The 19,275-nt window shown below is 49.1% G+C and overlaps 1 protein-coding gene across 2 annotated transcripts; it reads left to right on the top strand.

Annotated features, from left to right (window-relative positions):
* The first annotated feature begins 8,851 nt into the window (after positions 1-8,851).
* PMPCB (peptidase, mitochondrial processing subunit beta) lies at positions 8,852-19,265 on the top strand. Of its 2 annotated transcripts, none has more exons than XM_036496533.2 (13): positions 8,852-8,988; positions 10,350-10,490; positions 11,278-11,364; positions 11,717-11,846; positions 13,523-13,721; positions 14,507-14,586; positions 15,614-15,726; positions 16,845-16,988; positions 17,686-17,846; positions 18,503-18,588; positions 18,774-18,862; positions 18,970-19,045; positions 19,130-19,265. In XM_036496533.2, the coding sequence occupies exons 1-13, from the start codon at positions 8,890-8,892 to the stop codon at positions 19,192-19,194; spliced, it is 1,470 nt and encodes a 489-aa protein (XP_036352426.2). In that variant the 5' UTR covers positions 8,852-8,889; the 3' UTR covers positions 19,195-19,265. The 2 variants fall into 2 exon arrangements, with proteins under 2 accessions (XP_036352426.2, XP_058513437.1); XM_058657454.1 differs by having other exon boundaries at positions 8,856-8,967.
* Positions 19,266-19,275: the final 10 nt, after the last annotated feature.

Genomic DNA, 19,275 nt, shown 5'->3' with positions numbered 1-19,275 from the left:
TTTGGAGGCTGTTCTCCTGTACGTGGTCGCGTCACACATTGCCTTCAGCTCTTCGTTATCATGAGTCGTGTCTCTGTGAACAAGGGAATCCCAACGTCTCTTCAACACGCTGCTTTTGCTTTCTCTCGGGCGGATTTCATTGTAGGAGTTTCATCATTTTAAGTTTTCACTTGCCTCTATACGGCCTGTAAGCTAAGGGTGGAAAAAATTATGTGATTAGGGGAAAAACTGAAATGGAAAATAGGGTTGGCTCATTAAAAGACTGTTGGATGTAAACTATCAATCTTGATACTCATAAGGAAAGTTTTGCTGGCACAAGCCACATGTACTCATTTACATACTGGCAGCGATGGCCTTCGTGGCGCAAGGGAAGAGCTGAGAATTGGCAACCCCTAAACCTAAAATAGTTATTCTCTGACCCTTTATGGAAACGTTTGCTAAAACTCTGTATTAGTCTACCTTTCCCAGGAACAAAAATTAAGTATGGGGGCCAGCCTTGTGGTGTTGGCATCGCTTGTGATCAGCGGTTTGAGTCCTGATCAGCTCCAATTCCGATCCAGCTACCTGTTAACGTGCCTGGGAGAGCAGCAAGAAGTGGCCCCAGGGCTTGGTTCCCTGCCCACCGTGTGGGAAACACAAATGGAACTCCAGCCTCCTAGCTTCAACCTCATACCTTGTAGTCATTTTGGGGGGAGTGAAACAGCAGATGGAAAATCCCACTCTGTGACTCTGTCCCTGTAAAGCAGTTCTTATATTGAGCTGCTGTCTTTCATTTCTAGTCCTCAAACCAGAACATAGGCCCCTCCTATGCAAAAACTCCAATCCACGTGTGTACCTGTAAACCTCACGCCTGTGCTTGATACCAGCTGTTCTCATTGTGTCTATAGATGATAATCTCATTGTATCAATGGATGATAATTCCCTAAATTCCCAAGAGTAAATGGGGGGAGGGGAGGTGGAGGGTAGGCGATGTTGGGGTTCAATGAATCCAAGCGAGACTCCCATGCGAGTGAGATGATTTTAGTGTCTAGTCCAAGGGGCAACCTCTTGCCAGAAGCAAGAAGTGCCCTGAGCGAAATAATTGTGGGGTTTTTAGAGTAAGAGAATCAAAAGCTACGTGACAGTGAGCAAGTACATGATTAGGGACTAACAGTGACAAAACAGAAAGCATGCGACAGGAATTTACGACACGCAGGCTTGGGTGTCTTGATCCTATCACTTCGACACAGACAGTAATAAAACAGCATGCTTCGATGGTAGCTGTCTTTCCCGTAAATCCCAAAACTCCAAGGTTATCCCAGTCTCCTGCCTGCCTCCTGGTCTTTCAGGAAGCAAGAGCTTTGCTCCTAACAGGATGCAGGTGTCTCTTTGGAGATTCCAGACTTCCAGCAGTACAGTCATCTTTACAATGAACCCTTACAGGCAGTGAAGGACAAGGACACAGAAAATGCATGGTTCAGCGAGACACCCGAAGCCCTGGATAAGAAAGAGACCGGGCTAGTGTGTGTGACAGATTCATTCCAGAATATGCTCAGCTGCTCATTGCGCACACCGTGCAGCATGTCTCTTGGCTCTGCTTCAAAGTCAATTCTGAGTGGAGTTGGCAGCTCAGCTGAGCCTCAGCACACAGCATTCCCCTGCTGAGAAGCTCTTAAACGGGGTGGGAGGAGAGGCAGCCACACAGGATCTCTTCATTCTGCATGTTTGCCTGGCTTGAGGCAAAGGCTGCCAACTCAAGAATTTTGTAGTGCCTGCCTCACAGCTCTAACCTTACAGTCCATTCTGAGGATCAACTCATAAAAACTACCTACATTTTGGGGCCTGGCATAGTGGCTCAATTGGCTAATTCTCCCCCTTCAAGCATCAGAATCCCACATGGAAGTCCGTTTGTATCCCCGGATAGGAGACTACCACCATAGGTAGAGGTTAAACCTATACTATGGTGTCAGTTCCAAAGGCGGGATCTTAATCCTAAAGGAATGTGGCTTTATAAAAACAGGAAGATAGAGGCTTGCATCATGGCATGGCAAAGTAGGTTGAGCCTCCACTTACGGTTCTGGCATCTCAGACCAGTGCCGCCAGTTTGAAACTCAGCCTCTGACCCAGCTGCTTGCTAACATGCCTGGGAAAGCAGTGGAAAATAGCCTAAGTCCTTAGGGAGCTGCATCCACATGAAAGACTCAGATGAAACTCCTGGCTTCTGACTTCAAACTGGCCCGACTGCAACCATTGTGGCCATTTGGGGAATGAATCAGGTGATGGAAGATGTCTCTGTGTCTTTCCATCTCTTTGTAAATCTGCCTTTCAAATAAAAATAAATGTTAAAAAAAGGAGGGAAGACAAGAGCAGGTGCTTGGCCTATGGATAAGATGCCAGTTCAGATGTCCATGTCCACGTTAAAGTGCCTGGATTTTATGACCAGCTCCACTTCCGGACTCAGGTGCCTGGTACCTGCAGGAGCCAGCAGGTCTATGGGAAGTTAGAGGGAGAGTTAGCGGAGATGCAATTCCAGAAGCAAGCGGGGGCAGAGCAGCAGGAAGTGTGTGTTTCCAGTGTTCTAGAAGCCACTGCAGAGCTCTGAATCTGGAAGCTGTGTTAGCAGGAGGTGGCTGTGACCTGATTTTCAACCGACACCAGGAGAGGCTGGCCGGAGCTGCTTTATTCACAGCATTTGGCACTTAGATTTCACAAGTTGCCCACTCCAATCTTCTGGAGAGTTCTCTATCTTCACTTTTTGGTCATAGATGACCTTCAGATAAGTGATGCTGTCAGGGTTCTCCTCTGGGTCATGGATACACACATCACTGCAGAGGGTGAGGCTGAAGGGGCAGCCTGCCCCTGAGCATGATGGGAAGATCCACAAGCAAACTGCACAACACGCTAAAGAGCCAGCCACGTGGTGGTGAAGAAAACCTCTCGGTGTTTCTCCACAGCTGACCCCAGCCCTTCAGATACCTGGAACTGAAAGGAGAGGCGCTCAGTGAGCTGCCGCTATTTTTATTCATGTCAGATCCTGTCTAGTTTACAAGTACTTCATTGCTTTGCCTCCCACAAGTTCGATACCGGCCACCACTCCACACCCAGTTCAGCCCCTCTCCCCACCACACAGCTGCTGGGTAACCTGAAGCCAATCCTAACCTCAGTGTCAACCCATCTTGGCTGCTGCTTTTTGCTATTCATCTCCTTCAGCTTTAAAAACTAGACTTCTGGGGCTGGCGCGGTGGCCTGGTAGCTGAAGTCCTCATGTTGGACCCGCCTGGATCTCATATGAGCTCCGATTCTAATCCTGGCAGCTCTGTTTCCCATCCAGCTCCCTGCTTGTGGCCTGGGAAAGCAGTCGAGGACGGCCCAAAGCCTTGGGACCCTGCACCTGCGTGGGAGACCCGGCAGAAACTCTTGGCTCCTGGCTTCAGACTGGCGCAGCACTGGCCGTTGTGGTCACCTGGGGAGTGAATCAGCGGATGGAAAATCTTCCTCTGTCTTTCCTCCTCTCTGTATATCTAACTTTGCAATGAAAAATAAATAAATCTTAAAAAAAAAAAACACCTAGATCTCTGGGGGTCAAGGGAGCAAAGAATAGACCTTTGGGGCTGGCGTTGTGGCACTGCACATTGAGTCTATTTCCTGTGGTGCCAGCATCCCAATATGGGTACCAGTTTGAGTCCCAGCTGCTCTACGAATGCACTTGGGAAATCAATACCTATGTAGGAGACCCAGATGAAGCTCCTGATCCCTGGAATGAGGTTAGCCCAGCCCCAACTCTTGTGGTCATTATGGGAATGAACCAGGTGGACGGAAGATCTCCCTTTCTGTCTTTCTGGAATTCTTCTTTGAAATAATGCAAATATTTAAAAATCAAAAAGGGTTAGACCTCTGCTCTGTTCCCCTGGCCCAAGGGTGCTATGTGCAGGGCTAAATTGTGCTCTCTCTCTCTCTTTGTGATGCTATTACCAAACCTCCCAACCCCCAAAAGAAAGAACCTCAATGAAGATCCGGGGCCTTAGTCCTGCTCGGGGAGCTCGGTCTAGGAGTGTACTGCCTGCGTTTTCAACAATCGCCTCTTCTGGATTCCCAGGCCTTATTGTCACCAACGTGCACACGCTATTCAAGCTATCAACCTTGCTGTCAGCCTTGTTCTGCCTTCCCAGGTTGGCACCTGCTCCTCAGTACTGTCTGTTGAATGCCTCTCAGCCTTGCGACCAGGTCTGATTCCTGAATGCTGCTTAGTCCTCTTGCCCATCGATGCTGGTGGAAGTATCAGGTTAATAAAACCATCCTACCAAAGCCTTTAATTGAAGGGCACGTGGAGACGTACTCCCAACAAAACCCAGTGAACCTTTGATCTAGCGACACTGTAGGCGGTAATGAAGGCTGCGGGTAGGATGATTTGAGGATTTGGGGAACTGTGGGCAAGTCGCTGCTTCTGCGGAGTTTTACGTGACTTTAGAATGTTCATGAAAGAGCTGGAAGCACAGCTGCTCCTGGCATGAAGACGGTTTCAGTTGAGATTGTACGTTAGTGCTGTAATAATCCGTTCCTCAAAAAAAAAAAAAAAAAGAAAGAAAGAAAAAGAAACCCAGCCGTCTGCTTGTTGTTGGCCATGGCTGGAAACTAAAAAGTAATAAGAAGCAGGCGGACCTGGTGCAACATCCCGCTCAGACCCAGCAAGCTGCTGGGCCGTCACCCGGGAGCAGTTTAAGAACCATTTGTTTTTGTTTTTCTAACTCTTCTGCCTGCCTAGTGGCAATAATCTAGTCGGGAAAAAGATAATTAAGAACATTTCATACGACAAAATAACGCACATTTGCTCTAGAAATGTAGAAAAGTGCACTGATGTGTTAAAAAAAAAAAGATGAAAATCACCATCCAGGGGCTGGCATTGTGGCGGAACAAGTTAAGCCAGTGCTTTGGAAGTCCTCGCGTTCTATCAGAGCGTCAGGTGGAGGAGTCCTGGCTACATCTCTTCCAATCCAGCTCCCTGCAGACACGCCTGAGAAAGCAGAAGATGCCTCAGGTGCTTGGAACCATGAAGTCATGTGGGAGACTCAATACAGCTCCTGGCTGCTGGGTCCAGCGGGGCTCTTGTGGGCATCTGGGGAGGGATCCCGGGGACGGAATTTCTTTCTGGTTCTCTCCCCTTCTTTCCTTCTTCCTCTTTGTCACTCTGCCTTGCAAATAAATAGTATCTCTAATCAACCAAAAGGGAATGTATTTGCGTAAAATAACAATGGCCATACTATTGCTATGTCAATGCTACTCCAAATAAAAATTAGTTAAGCTTTCACTTATAGGGCCCAGGGGATAGCTCAGTGGCCAAATCCTCTACTTTGCATCTGCCAGGATCTAATATGAGCACTGGTTCATGTCCCAGCTACTCCATCTGGCTTCCTGCTTGTGCCCTGGGAAAGCAGTTGAGGACGGCCCAAAGCCTTAGGACCCTGAACCCATATAGGAGACCCAGAAGAAGCTTCTGACTCTTGGCTTTATATAGGCTCAGCTCCAGCTGTTGTAGCCAGCAGATGGAAAAAATCTGCCTTTCCAATAAAATAAATAAGTAAATAAATATTTTTTAAAATCCTTCTATTTAGGCATTTAATTTCGCTGAGAGGCATAGAGAGACAGAGTTTCCACCTGCTGGTTTATTAACCAAATGTCTGGGAGCCAAGAGCTCCATCCAGATCTACCACTTGGGTGTCAGAAACCCAAACACTTGACCTGTTACCACTACACACCAGTAAGAAGCTGGAACTGGGAGCAGAGCTGGAACTTGGCATGCAGGCATCTCAAATGGTGGATCTTAACTGCTGTGCCAAATATCTGCTCTAAACAAAATGTTTTTAAAGAAAAAAATACATACATGCATGCAGCCTTGGATGTAGGGTAGGTGCAAGGAAATTGTCCAAAAACAGAAGTAGGTTACTAGCTTATAAACCTATGCGAATCTACTTTGAAATGAAATCCTCTACATAGAGTAGTACATAGTAAAACACTGATCATCTCTATGTGTGCATGTATGAAGGGAATTTTGAAAGGTCCATGGAAAATAGAGTATACATTCATTTGGTTGCAAAGAAATTTTGAAATCCACACCTAATTATGCCATTATGTGGATTTTTCCCAGAACTTTCTGAAGATACCTGCTAAACATGGAGTTCACATTTTTTTTTGCAGCAAAATAAACTTATTCTCAGATTCCATTCTCATATACAAACAAAACAACAAGCAAAAACACAAATTAAAAAAATTTGATTCATTTCCCGTGGACCTTTTTAAAGTACCTTCCTTGATATGTGCACATACTTACATATATATGTATACCTATATTGTATATTTCTCTAAAGGGAATTCCATTTGTTGCAAATAAACGAATCATTTTGCTTGTCATTTCTGCCAACCCTTCGTTTTTGCTATAGAGAAGAAATTTTATGAATCATTCAAACTCTTCATCCCTGAGAAAGATGGAAGTTACCTTTGAAGCCGAATGACCCGAGAGAAAGTGACAGGCTTGCCTTTTTTTTTTCTCCCCAAAGATTTCTTGGAAACGCAGACGTGCAGAGAGGAGGAAAAGCAGAGAGGAAGATCTTTCATCTGCTAGTTCACTCCCCAAGTGGCCGCAATGGCTGGAGCTGAGCTGATCTGAAGCCAGGAGCAAAAACCTTCTTCCAGGTCCCAAGGCTTTGGGCCGTCCTCCACTACTTTCCCAGGCCACAGACAGGGAATTGAACGGGAAGCGGGGTCGCCAGGATTAGAACTGGCACCCAAATGGGATCCTGGCACGTGCAAGGCGAGGACTTTAGCTACTAGGCTACCATACTGGGCCCTAAAAGGCTGGATTTTTGCATGTCTTTTTTTTAAAAGATTTATTTTATTTTTATCGCAAAGTCAGATATACAGAGAGAAGGAGAGACAGAGAGGAAGATCCTCCATCCGATGATTCACTCCCCAAGTGACCTCAATGGCCAATGCTGCGCCGATCCAAAGCAAGGAGCCAGGAACCCCTCCCTGGTCCCCCACACTGGTGCAGGGTCCCAAGGCCCTGGGCTGTGCTTGACTGCTTTCCCAGGCCACAAGCAGGGAGCTGGATGGGAAGTGGAGCTGCCGGGATTAGAACCAGCACCCATATGGGATCCCGGGGTGTTCAAGGTGAGGACTTTAGCCGCTAGGCCACGGCGCCGGGCCCTCTGTCTGTATTTCATGGCTAAGCAGGTGCCCCTAAAGATAAGTCTGCAAAACACTGTATTCATATTCTTCAAAGCAAGCCATTGTTTATTCTGCAGTTACAGCAATGGAGCAACAGCCAGGACTCCAAGGCCAAGGCACATGCAATTACCTGCTAATCAATAATACATTCCTACCACATTTCTATTTCCACAACGTGTCCGTCATTGAATGGGAGAAATATGTTACAAGGGAAAAAAATGTAAAAATACAAGACTAAAGTTTCAAATATTAAACCCCCCTATCATTACAGGCTCTATAACCCCATAAACAATCAAACAGTAATTAAAAGCATATCTCAATATTCATAAGAGCATCCTTTAATTCCTCCAGCCAAAATTTATATGAGAAGCTAAAACAAAGAAATTGCAAAGACAGGCTAGCCTTACAGGTCACAGTAACTGTATTTATCACCATAGCAGTTTCAGCTCACACTCCCATCACTTTCATTAATATTTAGGATATTTATCAAGCCCTTTCCCAGAAGGTGTGCTACATGTCTGAGCCAGATTCCAGGGCAATGGGTAGCACACAATAAGGTGTCCAGAAACAGCGTGGGCTTAACTGTGCTCCTGTGTGTAAACTGTTAAAGGCCCACTCACCAAGACGTGATCAGCAACACTGCATCCCAAGCTCACATTGCTTGCAAAACCCATCTCACAAGGGCAAAGAACAATGCCTCAAAGGATTACAGAATTCTTAGCGGGGTGGTTGAGTGTCCATGCAAAGGGTTGAAGACTTGCGGGTTTCTGGTGGTGGAGACTGGCATATCGCTTGTGTTTTACTCTGCGGGCCTCGCAGAGTTGAAACAATGGAAGAGGAGAATGAACAGTAATCTTCATTAGCTATTCATGCTTAGGTGTGAAATGTTATTTGATCATTTCTATAATCCAGGGCTTTAGAGAAAGACATTTGGGTGGTTTTATCTGTTTCCCCTCACATGCAACAAGAGAGCAATAGCAGACTTCCAAATTTCAAATTAAAAAATGACTGAAAATTCCTTCTGGATTGTGCTGACATGTATAAAAGTGGATGGAAGACATTTTTAAGAAATTAATTTCTTGCATTAAATTAAAAAAAAATCTGAGTTAAAATGCTTTTCAACAATTACGTTGTGGTCATTTTTCTCCCTGCTTTTTCCCAAGCCCAAGGTTCAGCAATCAGAGGTGTATCGCACACCTGTCACCTATTATTTGTTGTTGCATGGTTCAAACCACCACTCAGTAGGTGCCCATCCTTTGCCTTATCTAACATTTTTCCAGGAAGATGGAAAAACTATTGTTCTCCTTGTGTAACTCAGTGCTGTTTTCCACATCCCATGGAAACATGGCTACAACCAAGTATTTGTCCAGCCTGACTCATGCTGACTTTAAATTGTGATGAGTACATTTGGTTATATTTACTATTGCTTCCTTCTCCAACATACTATGGCTTGTACATTTAACTTTGCAATGGTTTTGTAGCAATCAACCTTAAACGTTGACAAGCTCTGGTGGCTTATTTTTAGAAAATGATGATATTTAATACTGCCCCCCTCAAAAAAAAAAAAACCGCTTTCCCTAGAGCTCTCCTCAATCGCGGATTCCCAACACGGCCACTAGGGAGAGACCTTCCCTGACGACTCCAGGTCACGACCCCGGAAGCACATCCTGCGCCTCGCTGCTAGCCGACATGGCGGCGGCTGCGGCCCGGGCGATGCTGGTCCCCGCGGCGCGGCGGCGACTTTGGGGGTTCGGCGACAAGCTCTTGGTGCGGGGTGCCGCGGGGCGGGTGAGCGCCTCTTCCCCTAGGGCTGGGGGCCCCGCCAGCCGCGGGTCGGGCCGGGCGTGCTGGCGCGGGCGGCGTGAAGGTGGGGTGCCCCCGGGCCGTCCTCCTCGGGATTTGGGGTGACGTGGGGGGCCGACCCTGCCCCTCGGCCCTTGTCGCCGTCCGTGTCAAGGTGGCAGCGCCCAGGGGATGGTCCGGGGGCTGGAAATCCGCAAGGGAAGGGCTTGCCGGCGCGGAGCGCTTTGTCGGTCTCTTGTTTTTATGTTTTGGATTTTTTTTTTTTGTTTCCCGACCCAAGAGCCTCGGGATAGCTCGAGCAGTCTCGACCTGTGCTGGCCCTTTTTACCCCCTCACTCCCCTACACAGGAGTGTGAGACCTCAGCCCGTGCTTAAGTTAGAAACACCCAGCGCTTAGGCCAGTGCACTGGCTCAATAGGCTAACTTTCCGCTTGCAAGCGCCGGGATCCCCTATAGACTCCGGTTCTAATCCCGGTGGCCCCAGTTCCCATCCAGCTCCCTGCCTGTGGCCTGGAAAAGCAGTCGAGGACGGCCCAAAGCCTTGGGACCCTGCACCCTTGTGGGAGACGTGGAAGAAGCTCCAGGCTCTTGGCTTCGGATGGGCACAGCTGTGGCTTGTTGAGGCCGCTTGGGGAGTGAACCAGGGGTGGAAGATCTTTCTCTCAGTGTCTCCTTCTGCCTCTCCTGTTTACAAGGAGAAAAGAATAGCTGGTATCAGAGGAAGGCCGCTAGACCCTCGGCAGCCAACGCATGAGCTGGAGGGAGAATGAATTCCCGCTCTCTTCCGATGCTTTTCAAATTTTGCTGCTTTTTTGGAACCTGGGAGCCCGAGCCCCCTCCCTGACTTGTGTGTTGGTATATGTGTGTGTATGTTTCTCTCTTTTTGCCTCTGCTTCCAGCTTTGTTTTTTCCAGAAAAAGAAAGAGCAGCTTTCTTTTCTGTTACTTTTTTAAAGATTTATTTGTTTGGTTTGAAAGATAGATTTTTATAGAGAAGGAGGGACAGAGTGAAATCCAGTAGTTTAATCCACAAATGATCAGAGCTGAGCTGATCTGAAGCCAGGAGCGCCTTCCGGGTCTCCCACATGGGTGCAGGGCCTTGAGGACTTGGGATGTCTTCTGCTGCTTTTCCAGGCAAAAGCAGGTTGCTGGATGGGAAGTAGATCCGCTGGGGCACCAACTGCTGCCAGTGTGGGATGCTGGCACCACAGGCTGAGGATTAGCTGGCTACACCACGGGGCCGGACTAGGACCTCAGTGTCCCTGAGTCTGTGGTTTTAGCCACCAGGAAATGGGAGGCAGTAATTGAACCCAGGCAGTAACGTTTCTCTTCCTCTGTTGCCACCAGCCATTGCATTTTGGAGGGAGCAGGTGGAGGAGCGCCCAGGCTGCCACCCAAGTGGTTCTGAATGTCCCTGAAACTCGGGTGACCTGTTTGGAGAATGGGCTGCGAGTGGCGTCCGAGGACTCGGGACTGTCCACGTGCACGGTGAGTGGCTCGGGCACCCTGCTCGGAGAGATGCCTCCTTGGTGAGTGGAAGCTTGAAGCTCCTGGGTTGGCTGAGGGATGGTTGTCAGCCTCAACAAGCTTCCTGAAACGCCCCACAGGCTGCCTTGTTGCCTGGTAACGGTGTTAATTCTTGTTAGATAGAAGCATTAATCTTTTACGTGCGGGTTCATCCCCTCACCCTGCAAACGGCCACAATGGCTGGAGCGAGGCTGGAGATTCCTCTGGGTCTCCCACAAGTCTCTGCTCCCCTCCCAGGCAATCAATTAGCAGGGAGCGGGACCTGAAGTGGAGCAGCTGGGACTTGAACCAGCGCCTGTGTGGCACACCAGTGCCGCATGCAGAGGCTTAGCAGGCTACACCACAGTGCTACCTACCCCCCCATGTCTTTCTAGTTTTCTGGGGAGTGGGCCTAAGTACGCATGCTAGAGCTGAGGGAGCCAATTACAAGTTCAGTGGGTTAGTCCAAGGCCACACCGCTGGTAACTTGAACCCGGCTGATGACTGTGCAGTGTTGTTTAAGGCTCCGGTGCCCACTGGCTGTAGTCACGACTTAGGCCAGGAACCTGGGTCCTTAGTGCACTTGGCACTAGGTGCTAGTCGCCTGGTGATGGTCAAGATTTTTAAATCTTAGGCGGGAACTGTCAGTTGTGTAAGGTGGGAAGGCCTCGGTGGTGTCAGTCCCCGGAAGTGGTGGTCAGGGAAAGGGAGGCTCCCCCCGCCAGAGGAATCCTGAAGAGTCTGCTTCCTGTGTGTCGCTGGCGCGTAGGTGGGGCTGTGGATTGACGCCGGAAGTCGGTACGAAAATGAGAAGAACAACGGGACCGCCCACTTCCTGGAGCACATGGCTTTCAAGGCAAGTTGTGAGAATGATGTGGCAAGGCGTGCTAGTGTTCTCTGGGGGGCAGCAGCCACAGGATGGCATCCTTGGCAGGGCCAGAGAACTGCATTGGGAGGACGCTGTGTGTCCTGCTTGTTTTTCGGACAGGCTCTGAGGCCAGTGTTGCTTTTTTTTTTTTTAAGCTGAATCTAGGATTTTCTCCTTGGATGCATGGCATCTCTGAATCATGGTGTAGCCTGGAACCTCATAACGAGTCCCTCCCGAGACCAGCCTGGCAAACGGCCCCACGCCACGTTGACTGGAGTGTTTAGGCTGCGTGAAGGATGAAGGAAGGTGTCCTAACTTGTTTGTCTTCGTTGATTTCTAGGGCACCAAAAAGAGGTCCCAGTTAGATCTGGAACTCGAGATTGAGAACATGGGGGCGCACCTCAACGCCTACACCTCCCGAGAGCAGACTGTGTATTACGCCAAAGCGTTCTCCAAAGACTTGCCACGAGGTATTGCCCTTCTTTGTGCCATAGACGATGCACAGTTTCCGGGACTCAGATAATTTATCGCTGTTACTAGACCAATTTGATTATGTCTGTAACCTCCAGGAATGTGTCTGGATGATGAGAGGGAGGACAGCTGTTCTTGTGTTGTGTTTTGTTTTCTGTCTCCCTTCCTCACAGGGCAAATGATGGGGTTTATGGGGTGACGCTGTGGCATTGCAGGTAAAGTCACAGCGTGCAGTGCCGGCATCCCATATGAGTACTACTTTGAGTGCCAGCTGCTCCACTTCCATCCCAGTTCATGCTACTGGCCTGGGAAAGCAGCAGGAGATGGTCCCGGTGGGGCCGCCGCACCCACACGGGAGACCTGGAAGACACTCTAGGCTCCTGGCTTCCGCCTGGTCCCTCCCTGGCAGAATTTGGGGAGTGAACCAGTGGATGGAAGAGGCATCTCTCTCTCCCTCACCCCATCCCCTGTCTCTCCCCTGCCCTCCTCTTCTCCCCTCCTGCCCCTTTCCTCTCGATCTCTGGCTGTCTAACTGTGACTTTCAAATAAATCCATCTTAATACATTTGCAGGCAGGTTTGTTGTAAACAGGCCATAATGCTTGATTTACACCTACATTTTCCACAACCATACATATGTGGGAATTTTTTTTTTTTTTTAATATTTATTTAGTTGGTAGGGAGAGTTAAACAAGAAAGAACTGGCATGTGCTGGTTTACCCCCCAGTGGATACAGTCACTGGGGCTGGGCCAAGCTGAAGCCAGGAGCCCAGGGCTTTCTGCAGGAGTCCCACGTGGGTGCAGAAGACCAAACCTTTGGGCCGTCCTCTGTTGCTTTCCTAAGCCGTAAGCAGGGAGCTGGATGAGAAATGGAGCAGCTGGGACTTGAACCAGCACACGTATAGGATGCCTTCAATGCAGGCGATGGTTTAACTTGTTATGCCACCGCACCGGTCCCAGAAAACCTTTTTAGATTATTTATTCTGGGACTGGTGCTGGGGCTCGATCGGCAAATCCTCCACCTTCAGCCGGCAGCATCCCACGTGGGTGCCAGTGTGTGTCCCGGCTGCTTGACTTCCCATCTGCTTCCTGCTTGTGGCCTGGCAAGTAGCAAGAACTGCCAGAGGCCTTGGGACCCTGCTCTCGCATGGGAGACTGGGAAGAAGCTCCTGGCTCCTGGCTGCTATTCAGTTTAGTTCCAGCCATTGAGGCCATTGGGGGAGTGAACCATCCAGGTGGAAGACCTAGAAGAAGCTCCTGGATGTTGAGTCGCCAGGATGGGCCATTCTCTGCTGCTTTCTCAGGGACTAGGCAGAGAGGTGGATGGGAAGTGGAACAGCCAGGACACAGACTGGTGCCCACATGGATGCTGGATTAGCCTGCTGAACCCCCCCACGCTGGCCACAAACATGTAGCACTTTTGCAGTAGGTGGAGTCATTGGAGGGTGCTGGGCCCCTGAGGATTCTTCCCCAGTCTGCTCCGTCTGCTCCGTGCCATGGGATTTGAACTTATGTTGTAAGGTTGTTCTTTGGGTTCACGGAACATGAAAGGAAGTTTCTCTTCACAAAAATCATTTAGCCCTTATCCAGTTGACGGGTTGCATCATAAAGTGTGATGTTGGGTTAAGAGGTTTTTAACAGAGAAGGTTTTTCACGTTCGTGTCTCGTTTGGACCAGCTGTGGAAATCCTTGCTGACATCATCCAGAACAGCACGCTGGGAGAAGCGGAGATCGAGCGGGAGCGCGGCGTCATCCTCAGAGAGATGCAGGAAGTTGAAACGAACTTGCAGGAGGTTGTTTTTGATTATCTGCACGCCACAGCTTATCAAAACACCGCACTCGGACGAACCATTTTGGGACCAACTGAGAATATCAAGTAGGTACATTTGTCAGATTTAATCTTTAGGGAGAAATCTCGAGTTGTGACAAATGGCCATTCATCAAGTATGTTTCAGAAGGTCATGTAGGTCCCTGGTAACGAGATGACACTGTTGGCCACCCTTGAGCTCCGTGTAGGGGAGAGCCTCTCACTGCCATTCCTGCATCGACTGGTCCACTCACACACTGGTGATGTGAAGGGTTGGGCCGAGACAGGCAGAAGGGGGGAAGTCGGTGCGTGTCTCCACTGGGGTGGCAGAGTGTGCCTCTGAGCTTTCCTTGCTGCCTTCTGGTGTGCTGGAATTGACACCTGGGGGCCGGGACTTGAGGCAGACCCCAGTGTGCTAGCCACCAGGCTGAATACTCACTCCCTGGAGTTCTTGAGTGAGTGGACTAGATCCTGTTCCCACTTGTTTTATGTTCACACTACTTGAAAGGTAGAGAGACGTAGGCCAGGCTGAAGCCGGCAGCCTGGGTCCCCTTCTGGTCCCCAGGTGAATGACAGGGACGCAGGAGCTTGAGGCCTCACCTGCGTCCTCCCTCGGGATGCACATTGGCGGGAAGCTGGCTCAGAAGTGGAGGAGCTAGGACTGGGACCAGGCAGTTGATGGGCTGCAGATGTCTGCAGTGGTGTTGGAGTGAAATGCTTGTCCTCCTCATGTTCTATGGCTGACTGCATTTAACTATAGAACACCTTTATGATTGTGTGTGATTTCAGGTATATAATAAAGATATGTTGCTTAAAATTTCCTTTTAAAATTGTTTTATCTGCTCCATCTACAGGTCTATTAATCGTAAGGATTTAGTGGATTATATTACTACCCATTATAAGGGGCCGCGAATGGTGCTTGCTGCTGCTGGAGGTCGGTTGATTTAATAGTTGTTTGTGTTTAAACAGTTGGAGTGATGTGCACAGCTTGATCCTGGTTGGGCAGGTGTCCTGACACTTTATTTATAGAATAAATTGCATTTGTCTAGAGGGAATGTGGGGCACCAAAAGAAGACTTGGCTTCTTTTGAGTGGGCTTCATTTATAGAAAAAGTTAATGAACTAGTCACCAAAGGAGTACGTAACTGCAGAGGAGCTTACTGTAAAGATTTACGTTTATTCAAAAGGCAGAGAATGAGAGACCCAGAGAAAGGACTTCCACGTGCAGGTTCGCTCCCCAAATGGATCAGTGGCCGGAGCTGAGCCCATCTGAAAGCAAGAGCATCCTCCGGTTCTCCCACACGGGTGCAGGGTCCCAAGGCTTTGGGCCGTCCTCGACTGCTTTCCCAGGCCACAGACAGGGAGCTGGATGGGAGGTGTGGCTGCCAGGATTAGAACCGGCGCCCCTATGGGATCCTGGCACATTCAAGGCAAGGACTTTAGCTGCTCGGCCACCGCGCTGGGCCCTTATATGGCTACTTTCCAGCTGGGAACACATAGCTGTCTTCAAAATGTTTGAAAGGGAGATACACACACACCCTGCTAGTTCACTCTCCATGTTCCCACAGCAGCCAGGTAACGGCCAGACCAAAGCCAGGAGCTGGGGACTCCCATCTAGGTCTCCCCCGAGGCTGCTAGGGAGCCGAGTACTTGGGCCCGCACCTGCTGCCTTCTCCAGATGCGCATTGGCTCTGCAGCAGAGCCAGACATGGGGCTGAGGCCCAGGCACCGACGGGGGCTGTGGGTGACCCGAGCTGCCATGGGACATACCCTGCAGCTACGGCCAGCTGCAACCCTGGCCCTTACTAACAGTTAGTGTGTGGCAAGGGCTTCCTCTTACAGGGCCTCTAGTGAGCAGTCCATGCGTCTGTCGCGCCACCCAGTGGACTAGAACCAGATTAGTAATGGTTAGTGTTCTGACTGTCCTGTTGCTAACGCGTCTAATATTTCCCTTCTGTTTAGGTGTCTCCCACGATGAGCTGCTGGAGTTGGCCAAGTTCCATTTTGGTGACTCTCTGTGCACACACATGGGAGATGTACCAGCCCTGCCTCCCTGCAAATTCACAGGAAGTGAGGTAGGGCAAGCCTTGGACCTGGCATTTCCCTTGCCTTTAAAATGATAATGTTCTGGGCATGGTGCAATAGCATAGTGGCTAAATCCTCACCTTGTGTCTGCTGGGATCTCCTGTGGTCGCCACTTTGAGTCTGGCTGTTCCACTTTCCATCCAGCTCTGTTTGTGGCCTGGGAAAGCAGTAGAGGAGGGCCACAATGGTCAGATCAGGAGCCAGGAGCTTCATCAGGGTCTCCCAGGCGGGTGCAGGGTCCCAAGGCTTTGGGCCGTCCTCGAAAGCTTTCCCAGGCCACAAGCAGGGAGCTGGATGGGAAGTGGAGCAGCTGGGACACGAACTGGTGGTTTATAAGGGTTGCTGTGCCTGGAGACAGGATTAGCCAGTTGAGCCAGTGTGCCTACTTTTTTTTTTAAAGGTTTATTTAAACGTCAGAACTAGAGAGGAAGTTTCCAAAAATATCTGGGCCAGTGGACACATTTGCCTACATTCCTTCCCATCCCGTGTTACTTAAGCATCTGCCTGTCTTTCTCCCCCAAGAAACCTTGGTTTAAAAGCAGTGCCATAAGTTGGTATTTTTGTAGTTTTCTTTGGCCGTCTGCCCTTTGTGTGTAGAAAGGTGTAACAATAACCCTGTTCTCAAAGGTTCCCAGTTTTAACTTTCCTGTCAGGTTTTATTCTTTGACTAAGTTCTGCCCACAGTACATCCTGGGGGGTAGCTACAGCTTCAGGCCTAGTGGGGGCTTGGTTCTCCACTGAACGATGCTGCTCCAGGTAGCACCTGGGACAAGGTTGGAGGTTGGCAGCTCCATAGAACCGTAGCATGCCAATACTAAAACCAGTAATGCCAACTTGGGTATCCAGGTGCAAAGATTAATTCACACCAGTGGATCTGCGATCTGTTTTGACCAGGCAAATGACCCCTTGGCCATCTGTAATATTTTACTTTGAGACCTTTTGGTGTAAGGAATTTTTCCTTAATTGATGAAATTCTTCTTGATAAAACAGTAGCACCTGGTGAAGCCTGATAGTTATGCTGTGCCACTCTGCCCTATAGGCTCATGGCGCTGGCAGTCTTGTTGCTGTCATGGTAGTCTTGACTGACAGGCTGTTCCTTGCTCGCTAGATCCGTGTGCGGGATGACAAGATGCCGCTGGCACACCTGGCCATCGCTGTGGAAGCTGTTGGCTGGGCACATCCAGATACAATCTGCCTCATGGTGGCCAACACTCTGATTGGCAACTGGGATCGCTCTTTTGGAGGAGGAATGGTACGTCACCTTACCAGTAACCTTTCCTTGTAAATACGAGGGGAGTGAGCCTTCTAAATACAACTTCTGCAGCAGAATCTCCCACTCAGATTTCACGAATCAGTGGGAATTAGTTACTATTAGCTTTAGTTATTAGTTAATATGGTTAATAAAATCATAGTTCATACTGTTGTATTGCTGTGATCATTCCCAGTCTTGATAGTACTGAGGTGATGTCAAAATTAATTTGCTGTTTCTCGGGAGTACATAAAACTTTGGAGAAGCGCAGTATGTTGACAGTGTGTCTGCTGTGTTATGTGATTATGAATTTCTCCAGGGATGCATTGAGCATTTTGTTGAATTATTCACTTGATCAGCAGACTGACAGGAGACATGAGGGGAAATCTGCCCACTGGTGTCATGTCAGAATGGCTGCCACAGCCAGGAACCTGAGCTCCGTCTGGTCTCCCACATGAGCACCAGTGGCCAGGGCCCTTCCAGCTGCTTTCCCAGGTCATCAGTGGGGAGCTGGATTGGTGGGGCGACAGCTGCCACATGAACCAGGGCGCACAGGGGACGCTGACGTCGAGGCAGGGCCTGACCAGCTGTGCCTCAGTGCCATCCCAAGCCCATGAATCTCAGTCACTTCCTGCCACATAGACAAGGTAGTTTGGACACAGGGAGCCCGTTTGACTGGACCACTTTTTCCCCCTTACAGAATTTATCTAGCAAGCTGGCTCAGCTCACGTGTCATGGCAACCTGTGCCACAGCTTCCAGTCCTTCAACACTTCCTACACGGACACGGGGCTGTGGGGCCTGTACACGGTCTGCGAACCAGCCACGGTTGCGGAGATGCTGCGTGTTGTTCAGAAGGAATGGTGAGAAGACAGTTCAGTCGTGTGTAGGCTCAGTGTTTCAGGCCTGGCTCCTCTTTGTACCCTACAGTGATTATTTGTGGCAGGGACAGACATACAGAGAGCTTCCGCAGACGGCCGTGAGCTCTCATCCACGGCCTGCTCCTCCAGCGGCTGCAGCAGTCAGGGCTGGAACCTGCACGCTCAGCAGGAACCCAGTGACTTGAACCGTCGCTGCTGGGAAGCGCGACTGTTTGGTGGCTTCTGTCTCCAAGGCCAGCCAGCTGAGATATAGTCACTGCAGGGTTTGAGGAAGATTCGGCAGGTGGCCTGTGGGCCACTTGGTGTCTGTTCAGACATCCTAAAGACCGGAACTAGTCAAGTCTCAAGATGATCACAGTATTTCTCAAAATGTGGGCAGTCTGTTCTTATATCAAACCTTCTTCTACTGTCAATTAGTCACACAAAAAACATATATACATATGCATTTTTTGAGAAGTTTAACAATACCAAAGAAAATAGTATTACTTCAGCTTTTATGGGATTAGTAGGTTAACCTTTCACCAAGTTGAAATCGTAATCACTCATGTTGTATGAGAACTTGTATTAGGACATTGTGCCTTTGTTTAGAAAGTTTTCAGGAAACTACTCGGTGATAGCAGTTTTGCAAATGTTTTCAGGATGCGACTCTGTACAAGTGTCACCGAGAGCGAAGTGTCCCGAGCCAAAAACCTTCTGAAGACCAACATGCTGTTGCAGCTGGACGGTAAGGGCGGCTGGACGGTTAAGGGCAGGCTGGACGGTTAAGGGCAGGCTGGACAGTTAAGGGCAGGCTGGACGGTTAAGGGCGGCTGGACGGTTAAGGGCAGGCTGGACGGTAAGGGCAGTGAGTGGAGCTCTACTTTCCTCTGGCTCATCTGCAACCTGCTGCTCACTTTTTTCTTTAAACAGGTTCAACTCCAATATGTGAAGATATTGGTAGGCAAATGTTATGTTACAACAGAAGAATTCCTATCCCCGAGCTCGAAGCAAGAATTGATGTAAGTGATGCCTGGATTACTGAATGCTCAGGAAAGATCCTTGTTATCTCCATGTGTCCTACTGCTTGGTCTAGAGTTCCACTTCTAGAGTGTGTCTTTGCTTCCAGGCTGTGAATGCTGAGACGGTCCGAGCCGTGTGTACCAGATACATTTACGACAAGAGCCCAGCTCTTGCTGCTGTTGGTGAGTCAGGCTCCTGTTTGCAGAGAGGGGGCCAAAGTACTTTTCCCCTGACTCGGTTGTAACTGTTTTGTTTCCAATCTGTAGGTCCCATTGAACAACTACCAGATTTTAATCAGATTTGTAGTGACATGTGCTGGCCTCATCATTAAACTACTACTAAATGAAGACTTGTCTAGAGAGAGACCTGCATATTTTTATCCATCCCCAACTAAAAAAATAAAAATTATCTC

The sequence above is a fragment of the Ochotona princeps genome, chromosome 32, assembly GCF_030435755.1.
Source record: "Ochotona princeps isolate mOchPri1 chromosome 32, mOchPri1.hap1, whole genome shotgun sequence".
Lineage (NCBI taxonomy): Eukaryota > Metazoa > Chordata > Mammalia > Lagomorpha > Ochotonidae > Ochotona > Ochotona princeps.
The sequence above is the reverse complement of the archived record's forward strand: the minus strand, read 5'-3'. Positions and strand labels throughout refer to the sequence as shown.